We start from the raw sequence: 15,269 nt of genomic DNA on the forward strand, positions 1-15,269 counted from the left end.
ATTCACTTGACCAGAGACCTGAATGGCAGTTGATAGCAAAGATTGCGTAAGCACCCCAGTGTCAAAGCTATGACTGCTTTTTTCAAGTCCAAAGATCATTTTTGACACCAAGTGATTCTTGCAGTGTAAAGATAACCCGTTACAATAGATTATAAATCGTAGAAGTATTGTGTACAAAACAGCTTGTTGCCATTCAAAATGGTTGTCATCGAGGCAGTTTATGACATAGTCTACTTGCATATACCCAGATATTTAGTGCCTTCGGTACCTAACGTTTTTACTAGCCGACATTGGTTTTTCCATCTTTGCATATTACTAAATAACTATAGGAAGTGCAAATGCCTCACATCAGTTTCAAGTACAGCACTCGCCAGAAAGACTAACTTTCCCGTTGTAACTTTGGTAATTCTAATGCACTTAGAAAGAACGCTCTCTGAAGACATCAACTTTTAAAATTTATTGAGCAAACAAATGTGATTAAAACGTGAATAATTTTGAATGAAGTGAGTCATTAAATATCTTCAGAGAACTGTACAATAACCGTCTTCACAAGTTAATATCCTGTGCAACTGCAGTAGCAACGTCGACCCAAATAGTAGGCATAGCGATCGAATCGGCTACACTGACCGTTGAAGCAATAAGTGCTTGGACAGAATGTATTTCCAATTCCTATTCCACCGCCAACTCCCCAGCTGCCATCAATTCCTCCAATTCCTCCGATGCCACCGATACCACCAATGCCACCGAGGCCACCAATACCACCAATGCCTCCGATGCCACCGATACCTCCAATGCCTCTGTCATACAGCTGGGCTGTAATGTAATAAGAAAAATATTTGCATGATAATAACAGAGATATTAATAAACATTGTTCACGAGATGTGAAACGAACATTATATGCAGAACAAAGAGCAATATAGCAATCAATATGAATAGTTTAATTTGCTTTAGACATGGATAAATACTAGGTAAGCAACAACCTAAGTAAAAAAATCCCTGAAATTTTGTTCCAAACTGGAAATGCCATTCACGAAGACACACACACACACACACACACACACACACACACAAACACAAGGAAGTGTAATGTGTCACATTCTTGTAGGTAATGTTAAAAAAGGTGTGGAATCAGCCCGTACAGCTATAGGAATTATATCAATTCCTCTCGCAAGGGTACATAGCTATATCGGATGATCATATAAACAAGACAGGACTAACACAGAACTGTAATTTATTTACAGAAGTTAAATGTCTGGCAGTGGATATTTAGAAAAAACAACACACGAACAAACCAAATGATGCTTAGGGCAGCTTTACTGTTGGACCATTTGTCATAAGTCTATGCTTGCAAATATACACACATACATCCCGTAAAATGTGTGTATATAGAGAGAATAGTACTAGGAAATATGAAGGCACGCAAGCAGACCTATACTTACCATCAGGCAAATAGATAGATCCTAATCTGTGAAAGAATATCTATTCAGCTAATGATGATTTGTATAGTGAAATCTTACCTGCGACTGTTGCAACCAGTATGCAAAGAGCCAAACCCACAATGGTCTTCATAGTTGAGGAATGCTTGGATATTTTCCCTGTAGGATACGCTCTTGTTCAGGTTCAAGTAGTTCTGGTTCTTTTAACCTGAAATCAGGCTTTTTATACAAGACTCATTGCCTGATAAAGTAATGTAAAAATAACCAATCACGCTCCTTTACTTTGAGGAGACCGTGTACTACAGGCTCTCTGTTTGTTGTGTCGTTCCATCGCTTGTATACGTCAGTGACATTAATCAATAGAAGCAAACCTAGTTGATGTCGCACTAATCAGATGTAAGTTAGGCGGGAACAATGACTAATGATATATATCTGTAAATGTCATCCGTCCTGTTATCTAGGTAAAGGAAATATTGTGCTTATCTATTACATGAATCCGATAGAAATACTCATGTCGTAATATTATATTATTAAATTTGTCATTCAGTAGACACTTGTTGCGAGTAAATTACTAGTTCGTGTAATGATGTGAACACATTAAGTGAACAAGTTAAAATTCACATCGTCAATACAAGGGTCATACTAAAACTGTTTGAAATGATCTTTAAAGTATTTTAGAACAGACAAATTTGTAAATTTTAAACGTAGTTTACTGGTTCAAGTCATGGATCTGATGTGTGATTTTCATTTCCACTAAACAGGAATTAAACTGTAATTAATTGGTTTAAATTTAGATGCCACTTTGTTTTCCGTTCCTATATTGAGATATACATAGGAATCAGGCACACTTATTTGGTTCGCGAAGTGAAAAGAAATTGTTTGCGTTACTTATCCGTTTTGGTTTCCAATAGTGATACTCTGACAAGTGTTTTATTGTGAACTTTTCCTGAATTTGATAATGTCAGGAGGCTTTCTCATTTAATATCAGGCTCGAAATTTGGTATATATTTGAAAATCATCCTTGTAATGTTATGATAATGTAACGCTGATCCATTTATCTGACAATATTTACGAAGCCTCTTTCTCACCTAAACCTTGTTTAAATCTTGCATCCACGTTACGCCCTTTTGTGTAGTCGACATCTAGAGGAATCACGTGTACCACGAAGCAGTAACAGATAACCTTGCAACAAGTTATTAGCACTACAATGTCACGTCAATACATATACTTCAATAGTTTAGTGAACACCGTATTGTAACTTTGCTTTGATATAACGAAAATCATGGAAGAAGTTATGAAAATTGTTTTGCTTATTCATATTGTTTTCAAAATAATGATACTGATAGGATAATTTGTCCTTTTCACACACTTTAAAATTATGTAAACTTAATAATATAATTAAAATTCATACTTTCGATGTTATCTTAATTTTACTTTTATCCATTTAACTGCCGATATTTACATAATCCGTTGCTAATATATCCTTGTCTTAAACCTCGCGTGTCCGTTTGGTCCTTTTTCCATTGCTGTGTTTGTGTACCGAACTTGCTGTATCATGTGTCAGTAGTCTTAATTTCTGCCTCAGAGTAGTAGAACAATAATAATATATGCCATTATATTGTCATCATAATCGACACATTTTACGATTTTCCCGAAACTGGTATTTTATCTTTGCTTTGATATATCACATTGTTTATTTGAGGTGTAGGAATGTAAGTTAATTTGCAATGAAATGTCACCCTGAGTCCACTAAAAGGTAACCGACAGCAATAACTACATTAAACAAATTTCGTGAGCAGAGTTTTATAATCTCAAGTTGATTCTATTCAGTGTATATGTAACCTGGGACAAAAATTTTCTTGTTTAACGGTGAACATATCTTTACAGGACTTGAAATGAACTGGTAAGAGCACATACTAAGACGTTCTTTTTTATATTATAAAGAATAAGTTCCGTTTCTAATCTGATATAATACAAAGCATAAACGAACGTTATTGTAATTTAGGTCTAGACAAAACTTGCAGTTTCGATGGTTGAATAAACTTTATCCTTTGATTCATTTGCATTTCATTGTCCTATGCGGTGAGAGAAATGTAGCGTTCTTCACCACAAAGATATAGACGCTCCTACAAGCTTTGGTATTCAATTTGATAATATCCAATGAAACAACACCTTAGTTACACTAACGGTCATGAAAGACAGTCAGTATATTTTTAAATTTTCGTGAACATCGTCTTCCAATCTCACTTTGATTCGAGACAAATGCTTACTTTTTGCAGAAAGAAGTTTGAGTATAAACGCATGTTTCATTACTCTGGTTGTTTGTTCACATGGAACCTGCTACAGTAGTAATATTGAATGATAGTATAATTTTTTACGTTAAAAAATACTTTCGTTTTGGATTCTTAGAGAATTTAAACAATCACTGAACATGAATATATTTTAGTCCGTATAAAATGTACAATGTCGATGGAAAAAAAACAGAAAAAATCTGTTAGGAGAATTTTCTTGTTAGATTGTGTTTATAAAGTGTTTGTGTGCGTTATGAGTGTCTTTTAATAGAATGTAACTATATAACTATAGAAATGCTTTGATTCGCAAGTTTTGTATAACTATATATATATATATAATTTCATTCGTATCATGATTTGGAAAGCTGCAGCATGAAGTAAAATGAAAATTAGTTTTAGATAAATGAAATAGGCTGTCATTCAATCTGTGGTTCCGAATGAACATTGAGTTATCGAATTCGCGCGTTAGCAGAACAACCACATCCGTGACAACTCAGTTTTTGATTTTGATATGACCAGGGCCGCTTACGATTTAAGAGGATATAACTCACCACGTAACTACATGATAGCTAAGAACAACTTGCCGTGAGAACCAATTGTGACATTATTTAGATCGAAAATCATTTAAAACAAGCGACATCATAAGAGATAAAGTGAAAATGATTTATTGATTGCACTGAAGTTTGTAAAAACACGATAATGAGTTAGTGTACTTCTATACCTGGATTATATTTTATTCTGTCCTATTACCATATGATTCTTTTTAAGGACATCATTGACCTTATATTACCCTTTCCATTTTCTTTATCAATATGCTTTTATTTTATCTCCATTGTAGCTGTTATAAAATGTATTGGTCGTGGTTTACTGTAAGTTGTGACTATTCTCTTGGGTAATATAGGAAAAATTAAGACATATGTAAAACAATTGTATTATCTGCAACCTCTGAAACATTGGCTAGAATGACGTGTTACAATAATTCAGACTGTTTCATGTATATAGATTTTATAAAATCGATCCGGTTAGTTATTATACATCATCAAAATCTCAATATTTGTTGCTTACAAAATTGTAGTGAAGGTACGCATGAGTTTATAGACCTATACAATTTATATGAAGCTTCCATTGAATTAATCTCGTCTGCTGTTTCATCGAGACATTTAAGGAAAGTAAGTTGAATTGAAAGTGCTTTTATCCTGGTTTTAATTTTACCCATTTGATCTGGCGTTCCTTATTTCCTTATCACACCCAGTGTGGTTGTAGAGGAAGAAACGCACACACAGAGAAACACACAAATTGTAGTGAATGTACACATGAGATTATAGACCTTTACAACATACATATATATATATATATATATATATATATATATATATATATATATATATATATATATATATATATATATATATATATATATATATATATATATATATATATATATATATATATATATATATATAAACGAACAAAAACAGAGAAACGGACAAATTGTAGTGAATGTGCACATGAGATTATAGACCTTTACAACATACATATACACATATATATACACATATATATATATATATATATATATATATATATATATATATATATATATATATATATATATATATATATATATGAAGCTTCCATATTGAGTAATCTATTCTGCTGTTTCATCGAGACATTTTAAGAAAGTAGATAGATTTGATAATGCGTTTATCCTGGTATTAGTTTTGCCCATTTCATTTGGCATTTCTTATTTCCTTATCACACTCGGTATGGTTGCAGAGGAACATAATGCACACAGTGCAGGTACAAAGTCTCTGTTACCAAAGTAAATGGATTACAAAGCTGCGCGAAAACCACCATCAACTCATTGCAAATCATTGTATTTTCCTGCACGAAAGGCAATGGTGCAGTGCACAATCGTATAGACTAAAACTCATAGTAGAGTTTATAGAACATATGTATAAATGCAAGACTTATGCAATATATATATTAAGTGTCTTCAATGTCGGAAAAAACACAGTTTGAGTTTGAGCCCAGCTTTCAAATACAGACTTTCCCATAGCGTGTAATAATATTCCAAAAAAAATAAAAAGATTTGAAGGTTGATGTAATTATTCATTGCAGGCTCTTGGGCGTCTTTCCATCTCATAATATTGTAAAATCGTTGATCAATATTCTAATGGTTTAAGTACAATAAATAAAGTTGCCATTTAATCGAAATATTCTGAATTGCTATTTACACTTTTGAAACTTTATACCGAAAAGTGAAAGATTATTTACTTGAAAGGAACTTGCAAAGGTCAGAACGTAATGGCTGTTGCAAAGTTCGTGTATCGAAATCAATCAGCGACAGAGACAAAACATGTATTTCAACCAACTCTATCATATAACAGAGTGTCATTTTTTCGTCTGGCCAGCATATAACGGTAACAAAATATGTAATGTTTATTAAAATACAAATGTGACAAAAGTTTAACATCTCTTTCTTGTGCCCATTATTTCGTATCACAAACACGTATCAGTGATCCCAGTTTATCATGAAAAACGGGACACTGCCTCCTTCAAACCACAGACAAAGAATTATTTTAAGCAGAGGAAACTTTTCTTAATCCAGTATGTAGAAAATTATTATGGTGAACTGCAAATGTATTATATCAACCTTGTATTCTGAGTCCGATGCGTAATATGATATCCCGAAAGCAAAATAATCTGCTGTATGCAAAATCATATCTGTTTAATTCATGCTATTTTAGAATTCCAAAATTAGGAACATTTGAGATGTTTTATATGGTAATGATTGAAAGACTTTGCGCGTATACACCATATATTCTAATCCACGAATCCATGAACAATACTTAGAAAATTTTAAATACGTCTTGTAGCTTGATAGAAAAACATAATGAAAATATTATATAATACTAGTTACCGCTAGAGGACTGAATTCCGATTGTATATACTGGCACTATGCGTCCAGGAAGGGGAATCGTGCACGTGCTATGGGCGTAGGCACTTCACACAGTTTTCCTGGATCAGGGACAGTTGTACTTGGAAGAGTTTACAGTCTCTATAGATATACACGATGTGAAAAAGATGGCTGAATTTCTTTTCACAAGTGGAAACGGTGAATGGACATAAGACAATATAAGCAGTTGTCAACAAGGGCGCACATGTTTATGGATTACATTTCAAGATAGCACCATTAAACTGGACAATGGTAGTCTTATTTGTGGACAGTATTTTAAGTGGAACTTAGTTGTCTTTACTCTGATACAATGACTCCGTCGGGAGAATATGGAATCAGTATTGTCTAGTATGTTTATGTAAATATGTTCATAGGTACAAATGCTATTGATAGTACTTGTTATATGAGCTGCAAATTTCCTATTAAGGAAATGAATTAAAAACTATATGTGGACAGCATTATTTGTAAGTATTTAATAATAATGAAGTTAATGTGTGTTTTGTGCGCCTATATTCTGAGCCACGATGAATGAGTTCCAGGATTATAAATCCTACAAGGGCGATGAACGAGGACACATAGCTGAGTATTGCCAAACAAGAAGATGTAACAGATCTGACAAGTATCCAACTATTTTGTGAATAGTGTCACATGGATGATAGTTGATTGATTTGATAAATGTCCGCGCCCCATATATAGTTCTTGAAACGTGTAGTTATTTGTATGAAGTAAAATAATGCCAAATGAATTATAGGAGTAATATCCCTACTGTGGCAGGTGATTTTATTTAAATATTAGCTGAATAGAACAAAACGCATGTTGATGGTGTATCTGACCAACTTGCATTTAAGTGTTCAGAAGAATTACTATGCAAACAAATCATTTAAGGCTCATACATCATAAATCATTCTTTAGGCTACTTCTAATTAAATTTATGCAAGGTTTAGATGACGAATGGGATGTTTTCACAATAGACGCAATAAAAAATGAATAGGACGTTAATTATTGTATTGTGTTAAATGTCTCATCTTAAGAAATGAACATTCACACGTAGAAACAAATTGAAATTGTCCAACAAAGTGTTACGTTTAAATTATAAAGTCTTCCAGTTAAATACATATTAAAAAGATTAAAATGGAATAAAACACATGAAGCTTAGTTTTGAAGAAGATGTAGACCGGAGATATCATAAAATATAGTGATTGGAGATAGTCTGGAAGATTTGAAAAAATATAACAGTTAATTCCAATGTAAATATTACGTTAAATTACTCGAAACATATTTCGTTTAGAGAGAACTTAAATCTGGCAATTTTTTGACAACAGCAAATTGCACGAAATCTACGCATAGAAAATCAGATGAAGTCCATTTTATCAATGCAATAGAAACAACAATCATTACTAAGTGCATCACTACTTGTATCCAAATTATTCAATATATATATTGTTAGCATTTTATTTACTACGTTATGTTTCCTTCAACATTAATACACATGTGAATCATTTTACGTATTATTTAATTTCATACAATCACCTTCAGCTATTACTTTTACTTCACTTATAATATATTTGAGATATTATGACCTACTAGACGAATGGAAATAAAGGAATATCTGTATCTTTCTCATGTTGGATTCATATTTTCATCCAGTACTTTGAGGCCTTTACATCTAGTTATTAGTATTCGTTTTGACTATGTTAATAACAATTTAAATTTTTTATGTGCAAAAATTAACTTCTTCATACCACGTTTGTACTAATTCATTCCCTTATGCAAATCTAGTATTTTTATTGGAATATGCTGCAACAAATTTATAATTAAATTATCATATAAACTTTTAAGACGAAAATATTGAATCAATTTTACGAAAAATACAACCCTGTTGGAGACAGTCATATTTCTGCAACAAATATATCTTAAATAAATCGAACCAAGTAATGTTGAATGTCAATGTTTTTGTGAATTTACGGGTAATGTAAAATCACCTTTTTATAATTATTTTACTTATTAAAGCTCTATGTTAACAAAAGAAACTTCCCAGAATCAAATTTATCCCTTATCATAATTTAAAGTCTTTCCTTATATCAATATAAAATTAAAATAAATAATATTAACATTATGCCGATCTAGAGCTATATAACTTTTATGGGGCATAAAGTTTTTCTTCATATCATTGGAGAATTGACGGTTTGCAAATCGGACATCTTCAATTTATATTTTGAAAACACAAATGAAAATAAATAATTAAACTTTTATCCATATATAGTTATTCATTTTCTTACAAGCCATGATCATTTAAACCTACATTCTTCCCAAACAGACTTGCATTAATTCTCACAATTTCAGGCTAAAGGATATTTATCTTGCAATATATTGGAAGTTAAACATTTTTAACGAAACGTTCATTTGAGAAAGAAATGTACAAAACTCGTTTTGAACCTATTGTGTTTGGAAATCTAAATTCATATCTTGCAAATTTCTTTTTAAAACTGAACTAAAATCTTGATGTTTTCCTTTCTAAGCATCACTGAACACGCTGTTTGTCCAGATTACATCCAACTTGTTACGTTTCAATCACATCTGGCAATTGGGGCTGCGAGGTCAAACTTTGAAGTGAAGTGAAGTGCATTCAAGCAGAAGTAATCCGAGTTCGGTAATACTTTCACCGAGAGAGAGAGAGAGAGAGAGAGAGAGAGATGAGCATGACCTACCGTAACCCATTAGAAAGCTCGGGGCCAAATTATACGGGGAGCTTTTTGGAATTTCCTTGCACGAAAATGCACAGTAATGTCTCGTTTTCACATGAAAATCCATTCCTCTGTCCAAAACATCTCCACTCTCCTAGCCTAGTAGATTTATATATGCACATAACGCCCCAATCACCACCATCTAGTTTCTTGCTCTATAGCTTTACTTGAAGCGGGAAAGAAATAAAACCTTATTTTTAAAAGAGGACTCTTTGTGATGGTGCAGACCTCAACTAAGCCTATTACTTCCAATTATACATGAAAGTCCCCATTCTTTGCGAAAATGAGTTTGGATTTGGAGAATCACTTCTGCAGGTTAAAAGAGCTGTTTAATTATATGAAAGAAGACAATCGCAGCTGGGTGGGTTTTTCACGAGGAGCAGTACCGCTGAAAGAAATCTTAGAAGCATACGATACCCTCCTCTTGACTGATGTGGATCCATTGGTCTAGCCTTTTGGTAGAAATTGCACGGACTCTCGTAACATCCAAACGTCAGGTCTCCCTGCTGTCGTCAATTCTTTAAAGAGGTACTCATTTTTTGGCCACATAACAATAAGTCAAATCTATTGGGATGAGAAGAATATATCTTGGAAATTGCATTGCAAATGCAAATTCGGGCAACCCTGCTATGAATATAAGTGACTACACTGTATTTAATTTTAAGGAAAGCAAACAATATTTTGAGTAGTGAAGGAAATTTATATTCCTTGGTAAAAGCAAATATAGCAGATATAGAAAATGTCCCCAGTCTTTTGTCAAATACCCCAAGGTTCTGATGCAAATGAAGTAATTACCGGTTTTTATCACATCGTGATTCTGCAAATTTAATAGGTCCTAAATAAGCACCAGAGATTTACAAAGGAAAAGGTGGGGAAAACAAACTGAGACAGGAAGGGTTGTTGGGTACTTTCCAGTAACCACCTTACCAATTTGAGACGCACACCATTGGGCTTAGTGCCAATAATAAACCGAGATTTGCAATATTTTTGTCCAATAAAAATGAATCACCCAGTGATTACATATACAAGAACATGGGCTCTGTTGGGAACTCTACACCAGAAGATGCCGTGAAAATGCTTCAGACGTTAGATGCAGGGAGTTTGCTTGCAAAATCTAGCATTAGATCAGCATTTCGTCATTTACCACTTTCCCCATGTGGATTGTGAGTTTCGTTTATTCAAAAATAATGGCAAATATTTTTTTTGAAAAGGATTCCAAATCTGGTCATTCCTTAATGGTATAGGATTAAATACCGGATCAGAGTAAAGAAAGGTGTAAGATATGATCTTAAAAAATGGGAACAATTTCTTCAGGACTGTAATGAATTATATTTCTCTCGATCGTCTTAGGGTCTCCAACTATAGTCTAGATTTCATTGACGACAGTGATATGGGTACAATTACAGGTTTTTGAATTCATTTCAGGAGCCATAGGACACTTGGGTTGGCTCCGTGATTGACTGACTCAAAGGATTATGGGAATATTACTTTCTTAAAATTATTCTCTGTATTAGCATCGGTTTTGATTTGGGGAGCATGTCTTGAAAAGATAGGGTTTCATTTCCATGTTGACCAAAATGTAGTTCGTTGTCTCTTTCTCTCTCGTTCTGTCTATATAAAACTCCGTAGTCGAGATCAGAAATGCTCTTTGTCCGATTTAAGTCTTTCTTACCCTTACATATCTTAGAAGAATCAAGGTCAGATATATTCCTGGTTAGTACAATTTCATTGGTGATGCTATTGCTCGTTTACAGTGTGACAGAATTCAGCCAAGTGCAAGCAAACTCCCAAGAAGATCCCAGACCTAGCTTAGCAGGTCTTAACCTAGAAGCTTACTCGGTCATGGCACACTCTTGGAATTGATGAACGTTTGCTATCCCACCTAGATACTCAGACAAATGATCAATTGCATATCTTGTCTTCTTATCCGTATTCCAGTTACTTATACATATTTGGTGTTAATCTTCTACTGGACTTGAGGGAAGCAATAATCTAGTGGCAGAGACAGAGGAATGTATGTGTGTCAGAGCCGATGTTAGGAGACATAGACATACTGTTATTACTCAGCTCACCACTTGACTACCTTTTGATTCATCTTAGCTTTAATGTCTTCACAATGAGGAAATCAAACAAGCTCAAGGACGACATGTCATGACTTATATTACCCAGCGTTAAAAGAAAAGGCATATATCATGGTTTTTCCACGTTTATATTGGCATAAAGCGAAGATCACCAAATCTGGTTGACAAAGTAAGGAAAGGTATAAATTGAACGAAAGCATCATTAGTAATTCAATAGTTGGTTACGTCACAGGACACCAAAGAATAAGATTAAGTGATTGCAATATATTCCGGTATGATGATACCCATTTGTCATACTTAGGCAATTCTATTTACCTGAATACTATTTCTTATGCTTTGGAATGAATTCTGAATGGTGCAGGTGCAACTTTTCACGTTCCATTTAGTATTACGGAGAGTGGTTATAGACTCAGTCATGTACAAAAAGAAAAATGCGTATACAGTCATTTTATTGACGACAATGGATTATGGAACTCGGCTTACTCATACCTTAAATTTAGCGTAAACGGGCCTGACAGTGATCCTTTCCTAACGAATGAGAGCAGAATGGTCCGTTAACATTGGACGGAGGGTAAAATATAGGATTCCCAAACGATGTATTCAATTGTTCATTTTCTTTGACTGTTGACAGTTTTCCCTAATTTTTGCATCTATGTTATTACATCCGTATAGTTAGCGATATAAGTACTTGTATATTCGTGGTCTGCTGTCAGTTACAAATTGCAGCTTAATGAAGTTTCGATTTAACAAAGCATTGCAGTTAACGTGTGTGTTTTGTTTTGTAAGATTCTTTCGTGTACTAAACAGTCGAAATGGGTTAATCAGTCTGCTATATAAGGGAGATAATTTAATTTGCTAGTTACAGTCTACTTCACAAGAGTTGCTTCACTGTATCTTCAAGCATTAAGACTACGATTACCAATTTTTTGATTACAGTGCAAGGGACAATTGTATGCACAAATTTATTGCTACCTTCACCTGGTTAGTATTGAAAGTCAAACACAAAATGTTGATATTGTTGTATCGTCAGATCAAAACAAGGCATAAAAATACGATTCTCTTCACCAGAGACCTGAATGGCAGTTTATAGCAAAGATTGTTTATGTACCCCAGCGTCAAAGTTATGACTGCTTTTTTCAAGTCCAAAGGTCATTTTGACACCAAGGGATACTCGCAGTGTAAACATAAGCCCTTGCAATAGATTATAAATCTTAGAAGAATTTTGTACTAAACAGCTTGATGCAGTTCCAAATGGTTGTCATCCAGGCAGTTGATGACATTGTCTACTTGCCTTGAACCCAGATATTTAGTGCCTTCGGTGCTAACTTATTTACTAGCCGACAATAGTTTTTCCATCCCTACACACTACTAAGTAACTACAGGAAGTGCACATGACTTACATCAGTTTCAAGTACAACACTCGCCAGAAAGACTAACTTTCCCGTTGTAACTTTGGTAATACTAATGCATTTAGAAATAACTGTATCTGTGGACGACAAGTTTTAAAATTTATTTACTAAACAAATGTGATAAAAAGATAAATAATTTTCAATGAAATGAGTCATTAAATATTGTCAGAGAACTGTACAGTAACCGTCTTCACAAGTTAATATCCTGTGCAACTGCAGTAGCAACGTCGACCCAAATAGTAGGCATAGCGATCAAATCGGCTACACTGACCGTTGAAGCAATAAGTGTTTGGACAGTATGTACTTCCAATTCCTATTCCACCGCCAACTCCCCAGCTGCCATCGATTCCTCCAATTCCTCCGAGGCCACCGATACCACCAATGCCTCCGAGTCCACCGATACCTCCGAGGCCACCAATACCTCCAATGCCTCTGTCATACAACTGGGCTGTAATGTAATAAAAAAGATATTTGTATGAAAATAACAGAGAAAATAATAAACATTATTCCCAAGAGGGAAAAAGGACATTATATGCAGAACAAAGAGCAATATAGCAGTCAATGTGAATATTTCAATTTGCTTTAGACATGGATAAGTACTAGGTAAGGAAAACCAAAGTGCCTCTCCGTGAATCCAGTTTGATGTTGGAGAAGGGCAGATAATGAGTACAAATCCGTCAGTTATGTTCCAAACTGGATTTGTGATTCACACACACACACACACACACACACACACACACACACACACACACGAAAGTGCAATCCGTCCGATCCTTGCAGGTAATGTTGAAAATGGTGTGGAAACAGACCGTACACCTTTCGGAATTATACCGATTCCTCTCGCATGACACAAAAATGTAATTTCTTTACAGGAGTTAAATTTTTGGAAGTGGATGTTTAGAAAACACAACACACGAACTAACTAAAAGACGTTTAGGGCATCTCTATTCGCACGCAATGAAATATATAAGTATTATTGTGGCAATTAGATCTTTATCTGACAAAGAATATATCGGTACAAGTTTTGAACTAATTATGAATTTATTATGTGATCTTACCTGCGACTGTTGCAACCAGCATGCAAAGAGCCAAACCAACAATGGTCTTCATAGTTAAGGAATGCTTGGATATTTTCTCTGTAGGATATGCTCTTGTTCAGGTTCTAGTAGTTCTGGTTCTTTTAAACGGAAATCATGCTTTTTATACAAGATTCACATCCTGGTAAAGCAATGTAAAAATAATCAATCATGAGCCGTTAGTGTGAGGGAACCGTATGGTATTTGTTAGTTAGGTATTGTGGCTATTTTGAGGTTTCATCGTTTGTATACGTCACTGACATTAATCAACAAAAGGATACGTAGTTGATGCCGCACAAATCAGATATAAATGTTAAGCGGGAACAATGACTAAATATAGATGTAAGTGTTATCAGTGCTGCAATCTGTTAGGATATGGTGTGCTTTCGTGTTAGTAGAATCAGACGAGAATATTCATGTCATACAATTATATCATTCTACAGCACGTTAAAATGTAATTGCAAAATACTGAACTGAAATTAAATTGGTTTATATTTAGTTGTCATTTTGTGTTTTGTTGCTATTTTGAGACATACATAGTGGTAAGGCACACTTCTTTGGTTCATGAAGAAGTGAAAAAAACTGTTTGCGTTGCTTATGCATTTTTGTTTCCAATTGTGATAGTGAGACAACATTTTGATTGTGACTGTTTCCGGAATTTGCAAATGTCAGAAAGCTTAATCATTTAGTAATTATTATAGTAATATTATCTTAAAGTTACGCTGAACCATTTAACTGACGATATTTTTGTTGTCGAGTTCTGCTTTATCCTTGTTTAAACCATGCATGCTGCACGTTATGTCTTTTTCTCAAATGCGAAGTTTGTGTGTGAATTTAACTCTATTAAACATCTACAGGAATTCTTAATTTGTGCCACAAAACAGCAACACATAATCTTGAAATAAATTATTAGAGATATGTAGTCACATCAATCAATACATTAAAATATTTTCGTTAACACCTTATTATAATTTTGCTTTGATATAACTCAATGCATTGAAGATGCTATACGAAGTCGTTTCGCATCTTCGATTTGTTTACAAACTAGCACAACTGATATAATATTTTGTCCTTTTGACACATTTTAGAATTTCAAGAAACAATGATGCCATTAAAATTCGTACTATTTATGTTATCTTGATCCTTCCGTTGCTAATATATCTTTGGTTTAAACCTCGCGTATAGGTTTCGCCCTTTTCCAAACGCTTAGATTTTGTGCGAATTGTAATTTACCCGACATCTGCCATTTGTCTTTATTTCTGCCACGGAGCAG

The 15,269-nt window shown here is 34.0% G+C and overlaps 1 protein-coding gene across 3 annotated transcripts; it reads right to left on the minus strand.

Annotated features, from left to right (window-relative positions):
• Positions 1-442: 442 nt before the first annotated feature.
• Positions 443-14,112, minus strand: LOC149787735 (uncharacterized). Of its 3 annotated transcripts, none has more exons than XM_089973939.1 (2): positions 13,979-14,111; positions 443-813 (listed from the first exon to the last, which is right to left on the minus strand). In XM_089973939.1, exons 1-2 carry the CDS (start codon positions 14,028-14,030, stop codon positions 554-556), a joined length of 312 nt encoding a protein of 103 aa, XP_089830065.1. In that variant the 5' UTR covers positions 14,031-14,111; the 3' UTR covers positions 443-553. The 3 variants fall into 3 exon arrangements, with proteins under 3 accessions (XP_089830065.1, XP_089830064.1, XP_089830066.1); XM_089973938.1 differs by lacking the exon at positions 13,979-14,111 and adding an exon at positions 1,518-1,742; XM_089973940.1 differs by lacking the exon at positions 443-813 and adding an exon at positions 13,007-13,368 and having other exon boundaries at positions 13,979-14,112.
• Between the last annotated feature and the right edge of the window lie 1,157 nt (positions 14,113-15,269).

This window comes from Sinohyriopsis cumingii, chromosome 11, assembly GCF_028554795.1.
Source record: "Sinohyriopsis cumingii isolate HCF-2022 chromosome 11, ASM2855479v2, whole genome shotgun sequence".
In the NCBI taxonomy this organism is placed as follows: Eukaryota; Metazoa; Mollusca; class Bivalvia; order Unionida; family Unionidae; genus Sinohyriopsis; species Sinohyriopsis cumingii.

Excerpts from the sequence above, each read along its gene's own strand:
- LOC149787735 (XM_089973939.1), bottom strand. The coding sequence starts at position 14,030 with ATGAAGACCATTGTTGGTTTGGCTCTTTGCATGCTGGTTGCAACAGTC. Across the intron at positions 814-13,978 it reads GCTGGTTGCAACAGTCGCAG|CCCAGCTGTATGACAGAGGC; the intron begins GTAAGATCACAT and ends ATTACATTACAG.